We start from the raw sequence: 19,685 nt of genomic DNA, 5'->3' as shown, positions 1-19,685 counted from the left end.
TTAATCGCGATTAAAAAAAATAGTTTGACAGCCCTACATGGTATATGATGATGTATGTATATACATATATATATGTATATATATATATATATATATACACACACACACAGACACATGTATATACATATACATGTATGTATATACACACTAACACACACACACACACACACGATGGACGTGTTACGATTCCTGGAGTTCAAAAATATTGCAGTTAATTCCTCGTTCCTTGGATATTTAAGACACCACATTTGTCGCCGCTTAAACAGAGGGAGACTAATGCTGATATACTAGTTTAAAAAAATAATCGTAAAAAAGATGCTGTCAAAGACCAAGTGGCTCTGTTCAAGGCAGATTTACTCTTTATTTCAACTTGATTAAATATGCCAAAGGGGACAAAAATACTGAATTTCCCTTATTCTCTTATTATGCTGTAATTTAAAGAAATAAAGTGTCTCGCCAGCGTACCTTATTACTCATCTTAAGCCCCATAAAAGAGGCACATGTCACCAAAACAAACACCCAGACGAATAACAAGCGGGCGGATGTAGCCTGAAGGTTATTGGGATGAGCTCACCACCCGAAGGAGGCGTTAGCGTGGTTAGTGTGTGTGTGTGTGTGTGTGCGCGTGTATGTGCATGAATGGGCGATCCGGCGACAGGAAGCATAAATATTACTGTAAAGTAGGATAACGAGGAAAGTCCTGATGCACCTATTAGCGGTGCACTCCACCCCTGTGGTGGTTGACCGAGGCTGTGAGTAAAAGCTCCACAGTGGACAAAGAGGGCAAAAGAATCTATACACATGGCCAGTAAAGCATATTTTTTCTTCTTTTTTCTAATTTGGACCAATGAGGTAGTGGATGGCTGTCGTGTTTGCACGGTGGTCGCCGCTCTTTCTGGAAACTCTGCAGCCTCCCTTTTTAAACAAAATGTTTATTTAAATATTTAGGCAGGTTAAATATTTGCCGTTACGGGTGGACGCCGCCGATAACGCTGTGTTATTGCTGTTTGTGACAGCAAACAGAAATACGAGCGAAACTCAACAGTCGGAGAAGACAAACTTAAATGTGGAACTTTCTCTGTTCTAAATGGCGGTGGGGGGGGGGGTGGACTCTGCATCAAAAATGTTGCACATTTTGCACGTTTGCTGTTGGTCTGCAGCCCCTTCAATGCACTTTCTGTTTTCACTCTCTCTCTCACACTCTCTCTCTCTCTCTGCCAGGCCGACCGCAGCTCGGTTCCCCAGCCTATCGAGTTGCGCGTTCGTTGCCTCAGAGCCGCGAGGGACAAACTTCCCAGGGGCCTCTACGCTGTCAGCGTGGCCCTCCACCAGCGTCTCGGGGGAGCGGCTATTGCGTGGTGTGGTGAGAGAAGCACTCACCGCCAATGCGCCGTGTCCACTGAGCCTGTTGAGCACCAGGGCCGGCACTACGACTCGGACCTGCACATAAACCAGAACCTGTTCATGGTGAGTGTTTTTCTTTTCTTTTCTGCAGGTCAAAAGCCACTTGAAATAAAAAACAAAACAAAGACTAAATGTTATTTAAATTGATTACTAATCCAAAAGTAATTGGGGAATAACATGCGGTAATACAATTTACATCTATGTTTCGTGAGCCAGAGAGGATCCATTGTCACTCTTCTCCAGAGGAATCATTTAGTGCTTGTGGATGGCAGCAAGAGATCAGCCGTTCAAGAATAAAAACAAAGTCACTCTTTAACAACAACATACTTTTCCGTGAGCAAACTCGGCCCTGATTCGCCGAACCTGCCCTGGATTACTGCCAAGGTCGCCCTCACTTCCTGTCTCAGCCGCCAGCCAGCGAAAGAGGCCGGGGAAAGCAGTCGGAACTCACTGCGTCATCGACATACGCGAGAAGACGCCTCGTCCCCTCCCTCGGCCGGGGGGGGGGGTGTCTTTCCGGCCGTATCGCTCGAGAAGCAAACACGCAAGCAACCGTGCAATGCGTGCAATAGGGGTTGAGGACATGCGGGGTGGAAGGAGGAAAAAATAAATAACGCGAAACGTTCTGCTCTTGCGAACAAGGAAGGGCGACGATCTGTCGATGGAGGCCATCAAACGGAACGAAAGAGCGGTTAACTCAAGCTAAGAGTTAGCCGAGCCCGTGTTTGAGTTCAGTTTCATTCACATGCAAATCTTTTTTTTTTTTTCTCCTTTGCACCTCCAATATTGGCTGAAGGACGGTATCGATTGCGCTCGACAAGCAGAATCCGGAGGGCAAACTTCCCGTCGTCCTCGCACGGCCTCGACGTCGCACGCTCGGTATTTTGCCATTACCACAACTCCGATGCCCCCCCCCCCCTCCACACACAGACACACACACAGACACACACACCACCCACCACAAGCAGCCCCTTCTTTGTTCTGTTTGCTTTGGTCTCATCACTCGGAGACGAGACGGAGCCCTCTTTCCCCCGGATGGATGGAGGTTATGAGACAAGGCGGCATATGAAAAACGCGCCGCGCGCAGCCTCTGGGTTCCACCCGGGGATTTCCATATGAATAAAACAACAACTTTTCAAAACGTGACATTTAATCCATGCATGTAAATCAAACCCGAGATCAATTATTCATTTATATAAGGAAGTAATGTTTTATTGGAATGAAAATGAAGCGCGAATGGAAAATTTTTGGAGTAGTTTTTTATTTTTTTTATTTTTGGGTTTTTTTTTTTAGTCTTTGCATGTCTTTAAGGCAAAGGTCTGTGGCAAGGCTGAGCCCAACCCGGGCTAAAAGTAGGAAATATAAACCTTGCAGGGTCGACGGAAGAGCAATATTTCTGAGGAGCATTAGGAATCTAAACTGCCGCTTTCAGAACATAATAAAAGAGTTCATGTGCTTCTCACATGAAACCAGACGGGGAGATAAAAACGGGTGCATGGCGCACTGTTTAAAGCCCCATAAAAGAAGAGGGAAAAAAAAAACGACCAAAAAAAAAAAAAAAAGTACCAACCATGCAAATCCACACGCCCTCTCGATGGGCAATATTGACCAGTGGATTAGAAACCTCTCATTTTAAGGTTTCTTCAGTGAGGAGAGCGCTCAAGCAGAAACCTCTAAATCCACTGTCCCTCCTGATCCTTGGGAGTTTTGTTTGGGCTCAGAAAAGGGGCTGTTCCTTCCAAAAAAGAAAAAAAAAAAAAAAAAAAAGGCCTTAGCAGGAGCATTTAGCACATGTGGACACCGTCAATGTGCTGGTGGGTGTATTCACCGAGCCAGAGCGGGCTCCACAATGCCGTCTACGGCTCCCATCCAGCATAAAGGACGGGGTGGAAGCTGGCATGAACTGAATGCGGACGTTCGGTCGCATTCATTTGTGAAAAACAAGAAAATGTAAAAAAATAAAAACCGTCAGTCCTCCTTTGCAAAAAAACAAACAAACAAAAAAAGCCATCAGGCGAGCCTGGGCGAGAGACCTGTTGTTGCCGTGGCCCTCATTGACAGCGGCGGAGGCGCTGATAAGATTTGTCTGAGACTATCGTGGGGATTGGCTGGGGATGTTCTCCTCCGCTCCTCTTTGCCCACGACCACAGCGTGCATTCTCCGAGGCTGCTCGCCGTGCCTTCCCTTCCGAGAGGAAATGAGGAATTAGCGATGGTAAGACGAAGCCAGGAGCTTATTTTCCTTTCCTGCCGCTCTCGCCATCGTTTTTTTTTTTTTTTTTTTTTCCCCCCTCCCTCCTCCATCGGCCCCCTTTTGTTTCTTGTGTCTGGGCTCGGATTTAGGGCGGGCGCAGCGCAGTTCAGTCGGAGAGATGTGTTGGATTTTTCCTCGTGCAAGTGGGTGCACTTGGGAGAAGTCGGGCACCCACTGCTTTTTTTTTTCTTTCTTGCCTTTTTTTTGTTCTATTTTTGTGCAGTTTTAAACCAAAAGGAAAAGGAGAAGCAACGCACGAGATCCCATATAGCGATGCTAAAGGGAGATAATCTATAAACACACGAGAGGGAATACATGCGCTTGAAGATTTGCAGGTTTGGCCTTGTTTTTTTTTTTTTTCCCACCACTTTTTGGTGACTGTTGCGGAGGAACTAAGTCGTCTTTTCACATAGCGACGCTTCCCACAGCACTTTTGCGTACGAACGCGCCTTATTTCAGCCTGCTTTGAATTAAAGCATTGCCACGACTTGTGACCAGACGAGCGGCACCCAAATTAGCAACACAGATGGCCCGGTTGCCCTGGCATAGCTAGGACTATATATCTAAATATAACATTGCGCGTTAGCCCGACGCCATCTCACGGAAAACAAGCTAGTATGAGCTAGACTAAGTTATATATAGACGCATGGGGGCGTCTTTTTCGCTGTTATAAGTCAATAAATTGCAAAAAATACTCCTTGTGGTAAAAAAACTACAACGTGTCCCTTTAAATAGCTTCAGTCTCAAGGTGTGAACAGCTCCACCAGTAGTAAACAGAGGAAGCAAGAAAACCTCTAAAGCACTGGGCCGCACTCACAAGCCTCACTGTAACACAACCCATGTGCATAAAACATGCCGACGCCGCAAACAACACACACAACCCGCGGGGGGGGGGCGGCGGCTGCCGGAATGGCCATTTGCATTGCAATCATATTTCTTACTCTAAATGAATAACATGAAATGTCCTCAATATCCATGACGTGTGTGATATTATGCCATAAATTTGTGTCCCGGGTCGGGGGAGCGCCACCAATCATCTCACAGGTGCAAACCAGAAGCAGATTATGACTTGTGGGTAGCGGGGATAGCCGTGATTTATGTGTTAAAACAAGTCCCCCGCGTTTTTCCAATACGACTAATAAAAGGGGTAAAATATTGGCTCCTCCCCGTGATGGATGAAGTGGCAACCCGCCTCGCTGTCACTTCATTTTTTAAGCAAACCCAGGCTGCTCTTGGTAAATAGGAAGGTGCGCGCTCGCCACCAACCGCTAACTGCTGACACGTTCGGTCTCCGCGCGAGATCTCCCCCTAATATCATCAGTTTGATTGATGGGCTTCTCGCTGCATCGCAAATTCAGTAACTGTCAGCCCACAGACACGGCGGCAGCGGCGGCGGGCGGGCGGGCGGCAATCGCTTCCTCCGCCCCCCTGTTTTTTGATGTCTTTATCATTCCAGGCATCTCGTTTCGAGCAATTTGCCCGAGCCGGGCGGCTGAGAATGACAGTTAAGGGAGGATATGAAAACGAACATGGAAATAAGTTAGAGCAGATTTCAAGTGGAGGGTGTAGATTAAGTTGCTCCCCGGGGCTCCCGTCCTGTTTGTTACCCTCAGCGTGTCTGTTTGTCATTGGGTTTGTGGTTGGTGAGCAGGGGGGGGCCCACCGTGTGTCCGCGTACGTGCATCTGCATATGTGTGCGTACGTTGGTTGGTGTTTGTGTGTGTGTGTGTGTGTCTGTGTGCCTGCAGGCGCCCGTTTGCGCTTGCATTGTTGGCGAACGCGGTGTCCGCCCCCCCACCCCCGTGTTTCTCCAGATCCTACCGGCAGCCGATGAGGTCCTTCCCTCCACGGTCCTCATATTCCAGCTCATAAATCTACCAGGACCCGGCGACCGCGCCAGTCCGGGGGTGGCGTGGGGGGCGTTCCCCGTGTGCGGACCGAACCTCCGTCACATCGACGGCAGGTGGACAGATCGCGTGAGCGTATTTTGTGCAGAATTCCGATGAAAATCTTTGAAAATTTTCCATTCTACACCTGTCCCCCCCCCCCCCCCCCATCTCCCCCCGGCCCGCCCCTTAAGGTTTAAAACCCCGCTAGTCAGAGGAGCTCCAAACACTCAGCTGGACCAGTTTCAAAAAATTGAGGCCCTTATCTCATCGGATCTCGACCACTGGCTCTGCAACCTGTACTTCCAGGTGTGTGTTTGTGTGCGATTTGCTTGTTGGACTTGGGATTGCATGCAAAGGCGCGCGTTAGCGGCGTCGTTGGGATTGCTCCATAAAAGTAACCCAACTACTGATTACGCCTTTAAAAAGTAATCTAATTACTTCTTCAACTACTTTGTTTCATAAGTAATCAATCACCAATTACTTTAGTTTAAAAAAGGTAAAGTAACAGTTGAGAACGTCTTGTTTCCTGCACACAACGAACCACAAATAATGTTTGTATTTCCAGCTTTGGTGCGTCGAAGCACATCAACGACGTCGCATGCACGGGCCGCATCATCAATCTGCGACATCTGTGTTTTCGGTTGTTTTTCTAAATTTCATACATTTTGTGGACAATAGGACATTTTTAGCTATCGTTACTTGATCAAGTAACTATGATTTAATTACCAGTTTTGCCAGAGTAATCGCATTACATTACTCTGTTGCTAAAAAGTAGTTTAGTTACAGTAGTGGATTATTTAGTGATGGATTGCTCGCCAATACTGTGAGTTAAGACACAGAGGATGCACCTTTTGCTTGAATTTCACTTACAGGGTGGTGTTTTGTAATATTGTTAGCATCATAGCTGATGCTAACAAAAGAGACATCATGGCTGTTACTTTCGTTGTTTGCTTGACTTTGTCTTCTTTATTTTCCGTTTTTTTTTGTCTGTTTTTCTCTATTGCTGTTAACATGTTCGCAATGAATTAAATCAATAAATTAGATAAATAAATGCATAAATTGTTATTCATCCAAATTGAATTTCCTGCAAAACAAGGGCTTGCCAGTGTTGTGCACATTGGATTACAGACAGACAACATTTGGATCCACCGGCCTAATAGAATGCAAAATTGTTGAAAAAAACTGCACGTTTATGGCCTTAATGAAATTATTTTCTATCACGTAATTGCACATAATGACAAATACTAATACTCCTCTGAGGTTTGATCACTAGCACCTGCAGAGTAACTGGTAGCACATGTTCTTATTCCACAAACAAACGGTGATGCAATGGAATAATAGAATGCAAGACAAACCAAACAAACAAACGAGAGAGAGAGAGAGAGAGAGAGAGAGAGAGAAAAAAAAAAAACCTTAACTGCTGATGACATCAACATGAAAGTCGTTCTAATGAACCCACATGTTCCCCTCTAATCGGCCCCGTTGTGGCGCTTCAGGTGAAGAGGCTTCCTCTCGGAACAACAAAGGGGCCGGGCCGCTGCGGAGTCCCATCCGTGCCCCTCGCCGCGGCTCGGCCCGACACCCCCCCCCGCGAGCAGCTCCACAGCAAGCTGCAGCTCCGGCCCCAGACGTGCGGCCAACAGCAGCCCCCGGCAGGCCCCGGCGCGGGCCCCTCTCACCGAGGGTCCCCTCTTCACCTGTCGGCCGATTCGGCGTGTTCCTCCTCGTCCTTGCCAGGTGGGGGTTTGAATGTTTTTCAAATGTCACCCTCTTAATGTCAAAAGCGCCGGGGACGAGAACGGCAGGAATCACTCGCAAGCGAGGCCGAGGCGAACACCCTTGAGGGAAGGGCTGGGCGAGACACTGTGGGCCAGGCTTGACAGACAGACAGACAGACAGACAGACAGACGGGAGTCAAAGTCAAACAAAACATTGTTTTCTCAGTTAAATTAGAAAGAAAGAAAAAAAACCCCAACTGATACGCTGCAACATTGGTGTTGGCTCAGGTTAAGTCCGCACTCGCTTCACCTTGCAAAATTCTGGAACAACTCGATGATAAAGCAAACACAACCTCTTCTGTGTACCAAACAAATGAGCCAAATGAGCTGTGTTTTTTTTTTTTTTCTTATTGTTTCACAACCTAAACTCAAACAAAAAAAGGTGAAAGCCCTCTCATCGATTCTGGGATTCAATGTTTTGTTTTTCATGGAGAGTGCCGTTGGAAACGAGTCGGGACCGCGGCGAGGAAAGATTGTGAAAGTTGGGGGAAATATTCTCAACATCCGGGACTTGCATTACAAACGTTCAGGGGAATTCACCGAGCTAGTACTTAAAGTCGTCAGCTGGGGTTACAGTCAACGGATTTGACAAACACATCCCGACGGGCTCGGTCCTGGGCGTGGAACGACTTGGACATGTCAAAAAGTTGCCATTGATTTCTTGCAAAGAAAATAATGCAATTTAACCATTCGTGGTCTGTTATGCCTTGTAAAGACTCTACGGAACCTGCAGCAAGCTCTGCACCATTGTGTTGTAGTTTTGCGCGCCTCGGGAAGGACGCAATGTACAGAAAACAAAGCACTGAACACGATTGGTTGGCCACGGTAAGGAACAGCAACGCGTTTGCTAGCAATGCAGTCAGGCCAACGACAGCAGGTGCGGATGCTGCAGCCATGACGCACTCGTATTTATTTCACATTTTGGTTGGGTTGTACCATCCATTCCCAGCACGCCAGCGCACCAGATCCACCGTGGCCAATCGCAGTTGAGCGTCAGGAGTCGGGAACGTTTCACCTCTCGGATTGGTTGCTGTTTTCCCACACCAAAGATCAGCTGCTTCACGGATTGAGGAACCAGTGCCGCGGTCACTCGAATGCACAGCAGCTCGATGGGAGGAATAAAGGCGGGGGAAGGGTTGTTTCTTTCTGACCCCTGCGTGCACCCCCCCCCACCACCACCACCACCACCACTGCATTTGTGAGCTTTTCCTTCAGGTGATCTGGTTTCCTCCTCCAGTCTGAAGACAGGTTGCTCCGAGACTGGGATTCCCAGATGTGAACGGGATTGGGTTTCCATGTTTTAGTCATGTGGCTGGACCGCCGCTCCTTCCTGCTTCAATCTTTCGGCGGGATGAGGTCTCGCTACGATCCCGGATTCGTTATTTCAGACGATCAGCGGCGCTGGTTTGATCTGCCGGTCGCGTTGGACTCGGACCGACGAGTGCAGACACGTCTTGAGGAGGTCAATGACCTTGACTAATCGCAATAGGCATCCGCTAACCCCCCCCCTCCTAAACTCGCCATTGTGTCTCAGCTACTTTCAGGTCAGGAGATAATATCCTGGCCACAGCCAGTGATGGAACTTGGCCTGGTTGGGTATTGATCTCCAACAAAGACGATCGCCTTGGCGTCTTTGTCATCCACATCTTTTAAATTCCCCTCCGTTCTCTTTTTTTTTTTTTTTTTTTCCCCCCCGCACGCTCACGGCTCATCTTTATTTAACAGTCCTCAAAAGTTTCTGGGGTGCCTCTGCTTTAAACATCACACAGGCCTTTTTTTTTTTTTTTTTTTCTTTAATTACAAATGAGTTGTGACAGGTCTGCTGGGTAGCACCCTGGCCCATTTTAAAGCGTGATGCCGGCTGACAGCTTGGCAGCGCTCTCCCAGCAGCTGAAACATGTGGAAGAAATTGGTCCTTTTACATTTCACAGCTTGTCGCTTCCTCCGCCGCCTGACCTGTGACCCCCCCCACCGAGATCCCCGACGCCCACAAGGGAAGTGACCGCCGGCGAACCGGGCCGCCTCACCCCCAACCTCAACCCCGGCGAGGAAGGGAGAAGGAGAGTGGGAGGTTGGGGTAACCGTCGGGAGACTCCCCCCCACCCCCCCACCCCCCCGTGCGTGAGGAGCCGGGAAGTGGCCGTTTTTCATCAACGCCGCAGCATTTGGCTGCGTTCCGTGGCGTGCACGCAGGTGAGGTGGTTCCTCGGCCAGCGGAGGGGAAAAAAAAAAAAAAAAAAACACCTGATCTGTGAGTAAAATCGAGGATCAAAAGCCGTCCCGAACAACACCTCGTCGGCGCCGTTTCCCTAAGTCAACCTGACGTTCCTTGAGCTTTGGAACGTTCGCGTCCAGGATGATCACCTCTGGAGCGAATTACCACGTTCCGATGGCGCGATCGCGTCAAACGCCCGGGGGGGACGGAGGGGGAAGCGATTGGACGGACAGCTTCAACCGAGGGCCCGGATGAAAATCCAATTCAGCGCGGAGATGAGGAACAAATGATCCCCTCTTCCTCGGTCCTCCCCTCCTTGTCAAGGCTCGGGGTTTTCCGACGTTTCCTCCCCATTTCATGCCTCTCTGTTTTCCCCTTGTGCGAGCGCCTCACATGGCGGCAGGATTTTTCCAATTACCCGTTCGCCGGCACCGAGCGGCGCTGAGACCTCTTGTCACCGATAAACGGACGCGCGTAGCCGAGCTTGACTGGAAGTTTTTGTTCCCGGGGCCTAAAGTTAATTAATCCCAATATGAGGGGGGGGAGGGGGGGGGAAATCACGTTGTGCAATTAGACGTCTGTTACGGAAGACGTCCCAATCGAGGAAGAAGAGCAAACCCTGACAAGTTTTGATTGGAAAATCTGGAGATGACGGCTTGCGCGCCGGGCACGCATGTTTGTAGTCTTCGTGCCCTCGGATGACGACGGCGATGACTCTTAATTTACCTCAGCTGACTCGTCCGAGCATAACGGGAGTGTGTTTGGCTTTTCAACATGGAGATTAGCTGGAGGCGCGCTGGGTTAAGTGACCTTTCACATTAGCTGAATGATCCAGTTACAATGGGTTTGTTTGAGCCCAAACGACTAATTAGATTAGCGTCTCGTTTCGGGATCGCCCTCAGTGGATCAGCGATTCCGCCATAAAACTGTATCGCCGCTTCGTTTTCCGACCCCCCCCCCCCCTCCCTCCCCGCGCCGACTCCAAACAAACACATCACAACATCCATTCCCTTGAGCGTCGGCTTGTGAATTTTCGAGGATTCCTCATCTGAAGTCTTCTTTGGAGCGCTGCCCTGCTTGCACTTTCAGGATGCGCTTCCTCCCCCCCGCCCCCCCTCCGCTCCGGGGGCCCCCGGTCCCAGTCATCAGAGTTCCAGACCGCAATGTTACATCATACCCTCTCAATCAGTCCCACTCTGCATCCCCCGCTGATTAATTCAACAATGTCCAGATTCCAAATGGATGGGTTCAACCTTTGAAGCTTGTTGTGCGGAGACGAACATGTAATCCCCGCGCAGTGGGTGTGGGGAAAACAAGGCCCCGGAGGACTGCGTGCACGTGTGGGGGACCCAGGCGGCACATGTGGGACGAAGGCAATCAAAGTTGACCAAAGCCGACCCCCCCCCCTCTTTTTTTTTATGGGACCTTCACAGTGTCTGTATTCCAGTCACAGGAAGTGGCAACTAAATTCTACCACAAACTGGATGTGAAAATGCAAAAGAGGACAAAAAGGCAAAATGCTCCGATTGAAACTGGCTGTGACGTTCATTTTTTGGCGCAGAATCCTTCACAAAGGAAAGTTTTCACAGGACATTGAAAAAGTTTCGGGTCCACTCCCTCATATATCGGACACGGAGAGTTTCACCTCGTCGAAAGAAAAATCTAAATTGTACCACAGGGTAATTCAGGAGGTATTTTAGATTGTTAGTTGGAAACCCTGACAGCTACTGGTCCATCATTTGCAATATTTATAAATCATTAGTCCAATGGATCGGCAACAGTTTCACATGATTTTGTCTTTGAGGGTCGTGTTTTTTTTTTAAATTAGCATCTATTAAAACAACCGCTTGGTGTTTAGAACTCTGGGTTATGCAAACTTAAGACATATCTTGAGACACTATCCTTGCCATGCATACAAAAGAATAATTTTCTGATTATTTTTGCGTGGGAAAAAAACAAAAAAACAAAACAAACAACAACTCGGTGCTTTCAGGCAAGTTTTTCGGAGCGAAAAGCGTCTCAATGCCAGACATGTCTTGGACGCGATGACTGAGCGTCTGCTTTTGTCGTTGGGAAGAAAGGGAGGAGAGAGAAAAAAAACAAATGAGAAACGAAGGAAGACAAAAAATAAATAAACAGACAGCCGAGCGACACGACGCCGCGTTCCTCGCATTTTGCCGCGGCAACATTAGCATAAAAATCCTGACATGGACTCGGGGGTAATCCGTGAGTCAGTGACCTTCGATCCCGCGGCAAACGTCGGACCAGTCATCAGGCAATTAGGGGCCTAGGTAGAGCCGCAGCCGCCACCGCAGCCCGGCTGCATCTCGGCGGCAACCCAGCGATGGGGTCTCGGCAGTGTCACGGCCCTCGGGCTCTTCGTTCCTCAGTCCGCTCCACTGTTGTAAGCAAGACTGAAAACAAGTCGGCTATGGGTTTTTTTTCCTCTCCTTTTTTTATTTTTTATTTTGGGGGGGTTGTTCAGACGCGCTCATTTTTTATTATTTTTTTCCTGCCCTGAACGTATATGCGAGTTTCTACATAATACTCTTTTTTTTTTTTTTTTTTTAAAGCTTTCTCTGTGTGGGTGCATCAATTCGCTCTGTGTGTGTGTGTGTGTGTGTGTGTGTGTGTGTGTGTGTGTGTGTGTGTGTGTGTGTGTGTGTGTGTGTGTGTGTGTGTGTGTGTGTGTGAAGCTCGCTGAATGCTTGTCTAAACACAGCTCAGAGCACAGGTTGATAACAAGGAGTTCTGTTGTTGGCCTTGAGTGCCCGCAGAGGCTGGAGCCGTGGCTGCTCCGGCGCTCTGCAGTTCACAGACGTAGCCCTCAGCCGTCGGGGATGATGATGATGATGATGCCGATGCCGCTGCCTCCGCGCGTTTGCAAGCAGGCTACGGGTTGATTTCTTTCTTTATTTTTTTCACGAGTGCGAAGTCGGACAGTTTAACTCATCATCCTGCCTGCCAGTGTGTTATCTGTGCACGTTTCACCACGCACGGGTGCTTTGCAAGGATGAGAGGGATTTATTATGATTCCATTTATTGCATCTAAACCATTTAGGGGAACGGACATTAACGTAAAATTATTTCCATCAGCTGGATAGAAACTATTAAACTATGGTGTTCTGATGAATACAAGCAACCAATACCCGAGTACTTCATTTAGTTCTATCTGCAGTTTACACAGCTAGGAGGTTGCTAAATTATCTTTTGTGTACATATGTATATATATATATATATATATATATATATATATATACATATATATATATATATATATAATGTACTACCTGTCACCTGTTTTTTCTTTATCTTTCCCTACTTTGACCTTTGACACTTTAGATACATACTGAAGACATCAAATATATGACTGAGATATGTGGATTATTATGGCAAAAGAAGAAAAATGCTAAATAACTAAATATGTAATGATTGAGATGTGTGTATATATATGTGTATATATATATGTATGTATATATATATATATACATATATATATATACATATGTATATGTACATATATATGTATATATATGTATGTATGTATACGTGTGTGTGTGTGTATATATACACACACACCCTTTGAAGCTTGTGTGTGTATATGTATATATATATATATATATATATATATATATATATATATACACACACACACACACACACTGTATATATAAAAAGAATCGCATCGTCAAGCGACATATGATCTTATAGCATCATATTGATGGTAATCGCTGCAAACGTGCACATTAACGGATCAAAGCCCGGTTTGGCGCTGCACTCCACAGCACGGTGAAAGAGACAGAGAAACCACCACGCACTGGGATGGAGAACAGCAGCGTAAATGCCGCCGCCTCCGCCGAATTAAATGTACAGTTAAAGTTGCACATGCAGCCGCAGTTAAACGCACAGCTGCGTTTGGGCGCGCGAAGAGAGGAAAAAACGCTGCGTGATTTTATTTATTTTTTTACTTCTTTTTTTTTTTTTTTTTTTTGGACTAGAACAAACAAAACCTCGCCATCTTGTAACCGCCCCCCCCCCCCACCCCTCCGAAATGCTGAGCTGCAAATTGGCGGCAATTAAGAAAGACGCGGGGGGGGGGGCGGGGGGAGAGAAAAGAAACTGCATCCGCGCGGGGATGAAATCTGATTTCAGATGGGGCCTTAAAAATAGAACCCAGCCGCTGCCCCTCCCCCAACCCCCCCTCCACCCACCACCCCCATTTAGGTATATTTAAGCTGTCAGGGGGCTTTCTGATGTGTTGCCTCCATTTAAGTTATTATTACTGATATATTTAATCCTGCAGCAAGAAAATTTTTTTATACCATCACCGTCGTTTCCATATGCATTATATAGATGTGACTGCTTCCACGGGCGGGCGGGGGGGTGGGGGGGGGGGAGCAGGGTGTAGAAAAAGTTTTTTTTTTTTTTATTTATTTTTTTTTAACATGTATCAAGCTAAGGTTTACTTAATTACAACCTCCAGGCAATGCAGGGACCCTTTTTTAAATTCTGCGAATGTTAATATGCTAAATAATGCAGATCTCCGACTCTTCAAGCATGAGACACACATCTGGCGGCTTACCATTTAAATTACAGCAGGGGGAGAGAAAAAAAAAAGAAGTCAGACAGATAGAGGGAGAGAGCGCGAGAGAGAGAGGGAGAGAGTGAAGGGGAAAAAACGGTTTGGATGGGAGGAAAAATACATCAAAAGTAATTTTCTAAAGAAGAGATAAATGGCAAAGTGTATTAAACCCTGACTACATTTCTTCTTCTTCTTTTTTTTTTCTTCAATTTTTCATCATTTCTAATTGCGCGAATTAGAGAAAGTGTCGAGACTGGGAAGGTTTCAGCTCCTGGGACTGAGGCAGACTGACGTGACGGTGCAGCGTTCAGTTAGCGCGGCACTTCTCCACCTTTTGTTGCTCTGCAAGTCTCCGGGGAACGCGCACGCACACACACACACACACACACACACACACACACACAAAGTAGGAACGAGCGTCTTTGGCGCAGTCAAACTGTCCTTTTGAACTTTTATCCTTTATTTAGTTTGACGCATTTCAGCATTCGAGCCTAATTTCTGCGTAACCGTCCAATGTAAATCTGTGACGGCATTTTCACGTTCACAGGTTTTTTTCTTTCCTAAATACAATCTTTGGCAACCTGTCACGTAAACGTCACTCAGCCGTGCCGCAGGTGAGAGTTGCGGTTAGCGAAACAAAACAAACATTCACCTTGTTTTTTTTTTTGTTTTTTTTGCTTCCTTTCCCCACGTCCCCAACCAAACCACCCGCTCCTCACTCACGGCGCACCGTTAATTCTCTTTCGGGTTGCAGGGAAGAATTCCTCCTCGGGAGCCATTTCCGGAAACATCGCGGGCGAGAGGAGCGATCCGTGCGGGGAGAAGGCAGACGACGGGATTCCCGGCAAGGTAGCGCTTTTTCTTTCTTTTTTTTTTTTTTTCCCCCAGCAAAGTGCTCCCACCGACCCAAAACCCTCCCCCACCCCCCCACCCCCTCTCCGCCCTCCCTACACGCACCTCCCCGCCTTATTATCTGAGATTTGTCAAAATACATTTCACACTAACAGGTATTTTTTCAGCCTTCAAAGCCAGTTTTGATCTGCTTGACAAGCCAAAGCAGCTCAAATTCTGTGAAATCAGCAAAGCCAGCCAGGCCTCGTCCCCCCCCCCCCCCCCCCCCCCCCCCCGCCCCGTACCCCTCCTCTCTCTCTCTTCTCCAAGCCACCCTAAACACGCCTCTTCCTGTAGCATAGAGGACTTAAGCTAAATGAATCAAAGCCCGCATGTTACCTGCCATACTTTGAAGTGGTAATTGCGAAATGACTGCGTGTGCTGAGCCGGCGTTTGCTGCCTCCTGGTCCGCCCCCCTGTCACTGCGCCTTTGTGCCATTTTTTTTTTTTTGTTATTGTCGAGGTGGTAAGAAGCCCACTAACAATCCATCACGCAGATGCACACACACGTCTCCCCCCCCCCACTAACCCCCACCCCACATTGTTGGCAGCCTCAACATCCTATGCTGGCTAACGTGGTCTTAAAGGCCCCGGTCTGCGAGATATGGCAGCACCTAATGGTCAGAGAGGGTATTGCAGACTGTTTTTCATCATGGTTGCCTGTTTTCTGATGATCTCACTCACTCACTCAAACCTTTTCGTGCACCACTGGCTGTGATGTCAGAGTAAAGTCCTGAACTTCCTTCACTTCACGCCTCAGCACCCAAGCTCTGGAAGTCTCTCCCCCAACGCATCAGACAGTCAGACGGTCAAACCCAAAAGCCACCTGTTTAAACTGGCATAGTCCTCATAACCAAACACTGGCGCACTCGCTTTTATTTTGAAGTTTTGTCTGGTTTGTTTCTAATAATGTTGGTGATCTCTTTTTATGACCCCATTTCTTTTGTAAGGTGACCTTGGGTGACCTAAAAGGCGCCACCAAAATAAAATGCATCATTATTATTATTATTATTATTATTATTATTGTTAACTACGACAGTGCAACAATCCTACAAAGTTGATTATTGACCGTTGTGATTTTATTTTTGGCAAATGAAAACACAACAAATACATTTTATGATGATGTCAGACGATATGTTTGCAGCTGATTTGCTAAAAATAAACTTTTTTTTTAACGCACTACTCATCAGACTTTGTCAACGAGAGATTTTCACGTCTCTGCGGAATATGTCTCATTTTACGTCGTCGTCCCCCCCCGCCTGACACACACACACCTATCCTCCCTGCCTCCCCCCTTAACGACCGGCTAACTCTCCGTCAGGTGTTGCGCCGCTTGAACCCTGTTGTGTAATGATTAAGTGGAGTGATCTCCAACTCCAACCACCCCCCACCCCCTCCCCCCCCACCACCACCACAGTCCGGGAGCGCCGGGGATCAGATTTCAACCCCTCAACCTGCAGTGCGGGGCCTAATTAAAATGAATTTTCTCTACCGCCGACCACTCGTGCCCACGGGGCAGCGGTGCCGCTATATACGGAATGCACTCTTAAGGTATTGCATTAAATTTATTGAGGGGGAGACACCGGAGAACATTGCGGTTTATATAGCTGCCGCATTTTTTTTTTCTTCCTTCCACCCCATCCCTCCCTCCCTCGCGCCCGCTCCTCCGCTCGCTCTTCCGCTCCTTTCCACCTTTTTTATTGTGATCATCACTCTGGAATCCAAGCTTGCTTTGGCAAAGATTGCCCTATGAAAACGGATGGAGCTTTTATGGGGCCGTGCCCATTTACTACGTCCCGGGCCTAGTTTATCTCGGAGGTGGCGAGGGGGGGGGGGGGGCAGGAAGAGATTTAAGAAATTATATGGGGGAGTAGGTGGAGTGGTGGTGGTGGTGGGGGGGGGGTGGAGGTTGAGCGGGAAGAATGAGAAAGGTTGCTTTTCTCCAACTGTGGATCTCATTAACATACATCAGTGAGCATTTCACAAGTTCAAGCAGAAAAGGCACTAAGCCCACCCAAGGGCGACGCAGGCAGGGCTGACAGGGCCGGGGGAAGGCGAAGGGGAAGGGGAAGGGGAGCAGGGGGGAGGGAGAAAAAAAAGCAAAAAAAAAAAAAAAAAAAAAGAGCAAGCCTCGAACGTGTTTGGCGGCTTAACAAATAATATCTGCTGCCGAGTAACCTCGGATGAAATATTTAAAGCTCCGGCACTTCCTGCCCGACTCGCGTCTGACTGTGTTTACGACAGTTGACAGCAAAAAAAAATAAAAAAATAAACACAAAAAAAAAAATGCCAGCTGCTCAAGATATGACATATTTAACCGCCGCCGCTGCCGCCGTCTTCACAGATGAACTCGGCTTGAGTGATGGCGTGCCGCGCGAGATCTCGCCGCCGCTCTCGTCTCGCGTCAGCCGAAGCTTCCGGAGCGTCTCTGCCCGCGTCGCCGCCCGCATCCCCCAAGATAAATTGCCCCCCCCCCCCCTCCACCCTCCCGACCCCCCGACCGCCCGACTCCTGCTTTGATTACAAACGACATCCGCGTGCGTTCCTCACTCCCCCCCCCCCCCTGATATCTGCTCCTCACAGAAGAAGCCAATCAAGAAGACAAATAGCCGCGGCCCCAGCGTGAGCAGGCGGGCGGGCGGAGCCACGGCGCGGGAGGAGACGGAGGACGCGGAGGAGATGGAGGAGCACACGTTCTCCCTGCGGTAGGTCTCCACGCTCGCTCCCTTTCCCCACTAAAACCTCAAACCTGTCATCGCCTGGTTTTCGGATACAGACGCCGGTGCGTTCACACACACACACACAAAACGGATACGGCCAATCAGAGCGCCTCTCTGTTCGTTTTGGATACTGGTGCCGATTGGCCGCCGACGATCGGCTAGGACGGCTTTTGACCTGACCAAAGCTCATCGCAAGTGGGAGCTGAATTTGTCCACACAGAGGATTAAAGTGAGTGAGAAAACTTTCCATGGGAGCTCAGAAGTTGGTTCGCTACGAAATATTTCGAGGTTTTATCAAAAGGTGAACGGCGTGCATCATCGTACTTCGTCACACACAGCTCGGAGAATTAGACATGTTCAGCTCTCCGACGGAATTTCCGAAGGCGACTTCACAGCTGAACCCCCAACGCTTGCTCGTCACTCCACTGCTGAATTGAACACACTCAGTTGCTCGGGCGCTCACCGCATCACTGGCTAATCTGCAACATGGTGACGAACCTTCAAGAACCAGGGTCATGAAGACAAATGCGTGCCTATAATCGACCGACCGGGTTGAATTTAGCATCACAACATCGCGAGGCCGAGAAACACCTCGCAGAAAGGTCACGTGACCCCGGCACTGACTGAAAAGAGGAGGAGGAGGAGGAGAAAAATCTCATTGAAATCTCACGTTCAGCGTTGTTGGGGTTACTCCGTAAAAGCAATGCAACTACTGATTACTCCCTCACAAAGTAATCTAATTACTTCTTTAAATACTTTGTTTCATAAGTAATCCATTACTAATTACTTTAGTTAAAAAAAAAAAAGATAAAGTAACAGTTGCTCGGTGCTTTGAATCAACTTTTTGCAATTGCAAATATTGCCCCTGTCCTCTTAACATGAATGAGTGTTTGCTCTCTGAACACAAACTGCACATTTCACAGAACTGGAGCCTTTTGCACAGCCCGTACCGTTAAAAGTCATTAGAAGATTTCGGAAAAGCAACAAAATCGTTGCTTGATAAAGTAATTATGACATAATTACCAGTTTTGCCATGGTAATCTAGTTACATTACTCCATCACTCAAAAAGTAGTTTAATTCCAGTAGTGGATTATTTGGTAATAAATTACTCGCCAACACTGTCGATGTTCTAGTTACATTACTCCGTCAATCAAAAAGTAGTTTAATTCCAGTAGTGGATTACTTAGTAACAGATTACTCGCCAACACCGTCGGAGCTACATTACTCCGTCAATCAAAAAGTAGTTTAATTCCAGTAGTGGATTACTTAGTAACAGATTACTCGCCAACACCGTCGGAGCTACATTACTCCGTCAATCAAAAAGTAGTTTAATTCCAGTAGTGGATTACTTAGTAACAGATTACTCGCCAACACCGTCGGAGCTACATTACTCCATCAATCAAAAAGTAGTTTAATTACAATAGTGGATTACTTAGTAATAGATTACTCGCCAACACTGTCGGAGCTACATTACTCCGTCGATCAAAAAGTAGTGTAATTACAGTAGTGGATTACTTAGTAATAGATTACTCGCCAACACCGTCGGACCTACATTACTCCGTCAATCAAAAAGTAGTTTAATTCCAGTAGTGGATTACTTAGTAACAGATTACTCGCCAACACCGTCGGAGCTACATTACTCCGTCAATCAAAAAGTAGTTTAATTCCAGTAGTGGATTACTTAGTAACAGATTACTCGCCAACACCGTCGGAGCTACATTACTCCGTCAATCAAAAAGTAGTTTAATTCCAGTAGTGGATTACTTAGTAACAGATTACTCGCCAACACCGTCGGAGCTACATTACTCCATCAATCAAAAAGTAGTTTAATTACAATAGTGGATTACTTAGTAATAGATTACTCGCCAACACTGTCGGAGCTACATTACTCCGTCAATCAAAAAGTAGTTTAATTCCAGTAGTGGATTACTTAGTAACAGATTACTCGCCAA

The 19,685-nt window shown here is 47.4% G+C and overlaps 1 protein-coding gene across 1 annotated transcript in view; it reads left to right on the top strand.

The window, feature by feature from the left end:
* Positions 1-847: 847 nt before the first annotated feature.
* LOC142882577 (uncharacterized) overlaps positions 848-19,685 on the top strand; it is a gene marked incomplete at its 3' end in the record, with an annotated part of 32,806 nt that continues 13,968 nt past the window's right edge. Inside the window, exons 1-6 of the mRNA XM_076017378.1 lie at positions 848-852; positions 1,456-1,467; positions 5,738-5,852; positions 7,043-7,283; positions 14,876-14,970; positions 17,596-17,717. Of these exons, the coding sequence (XP_075873493.1) occupies positions 848-852; positions 1,456-1,467; positions 5,738-5,852; positions 7,043-7,283; positions 14,876-14,970; positions 17,596-17,717 (590 nt within the window). The remainder of the gene's footprint in view (positions 853-1,455; positions 1,468-5,737; positions 5,853-7,042; positions 7,284-14,875; positions 14,971-17,595; positions 17,718-19,685) is intronic.

The sequence above is a fragment of the Nelusetta ayraudi genome, unplaced genomic scaffold, assembly GCF_046127955.1.
Source record: "Nelusetta ayraudi isolate G7.1 ecotype Tasmania unplaced genomic scaffold, CSIRO-AGI_Nayr_v1 ptg000332l, whole genome shotgun sequence".
Taxonomy (NCBI): Eukaryota; Metazoa; Chordata; class Actinopteri; order Tetraodontiformes; family Monacanthidae; genus Nelusetta; species Nelusetta ayraudi.
The sequence above is the reverse complement of the archived record's forward strand: the minus strand, read 5'-3'. Positions and strand labels throughout refer to the sequence as shown.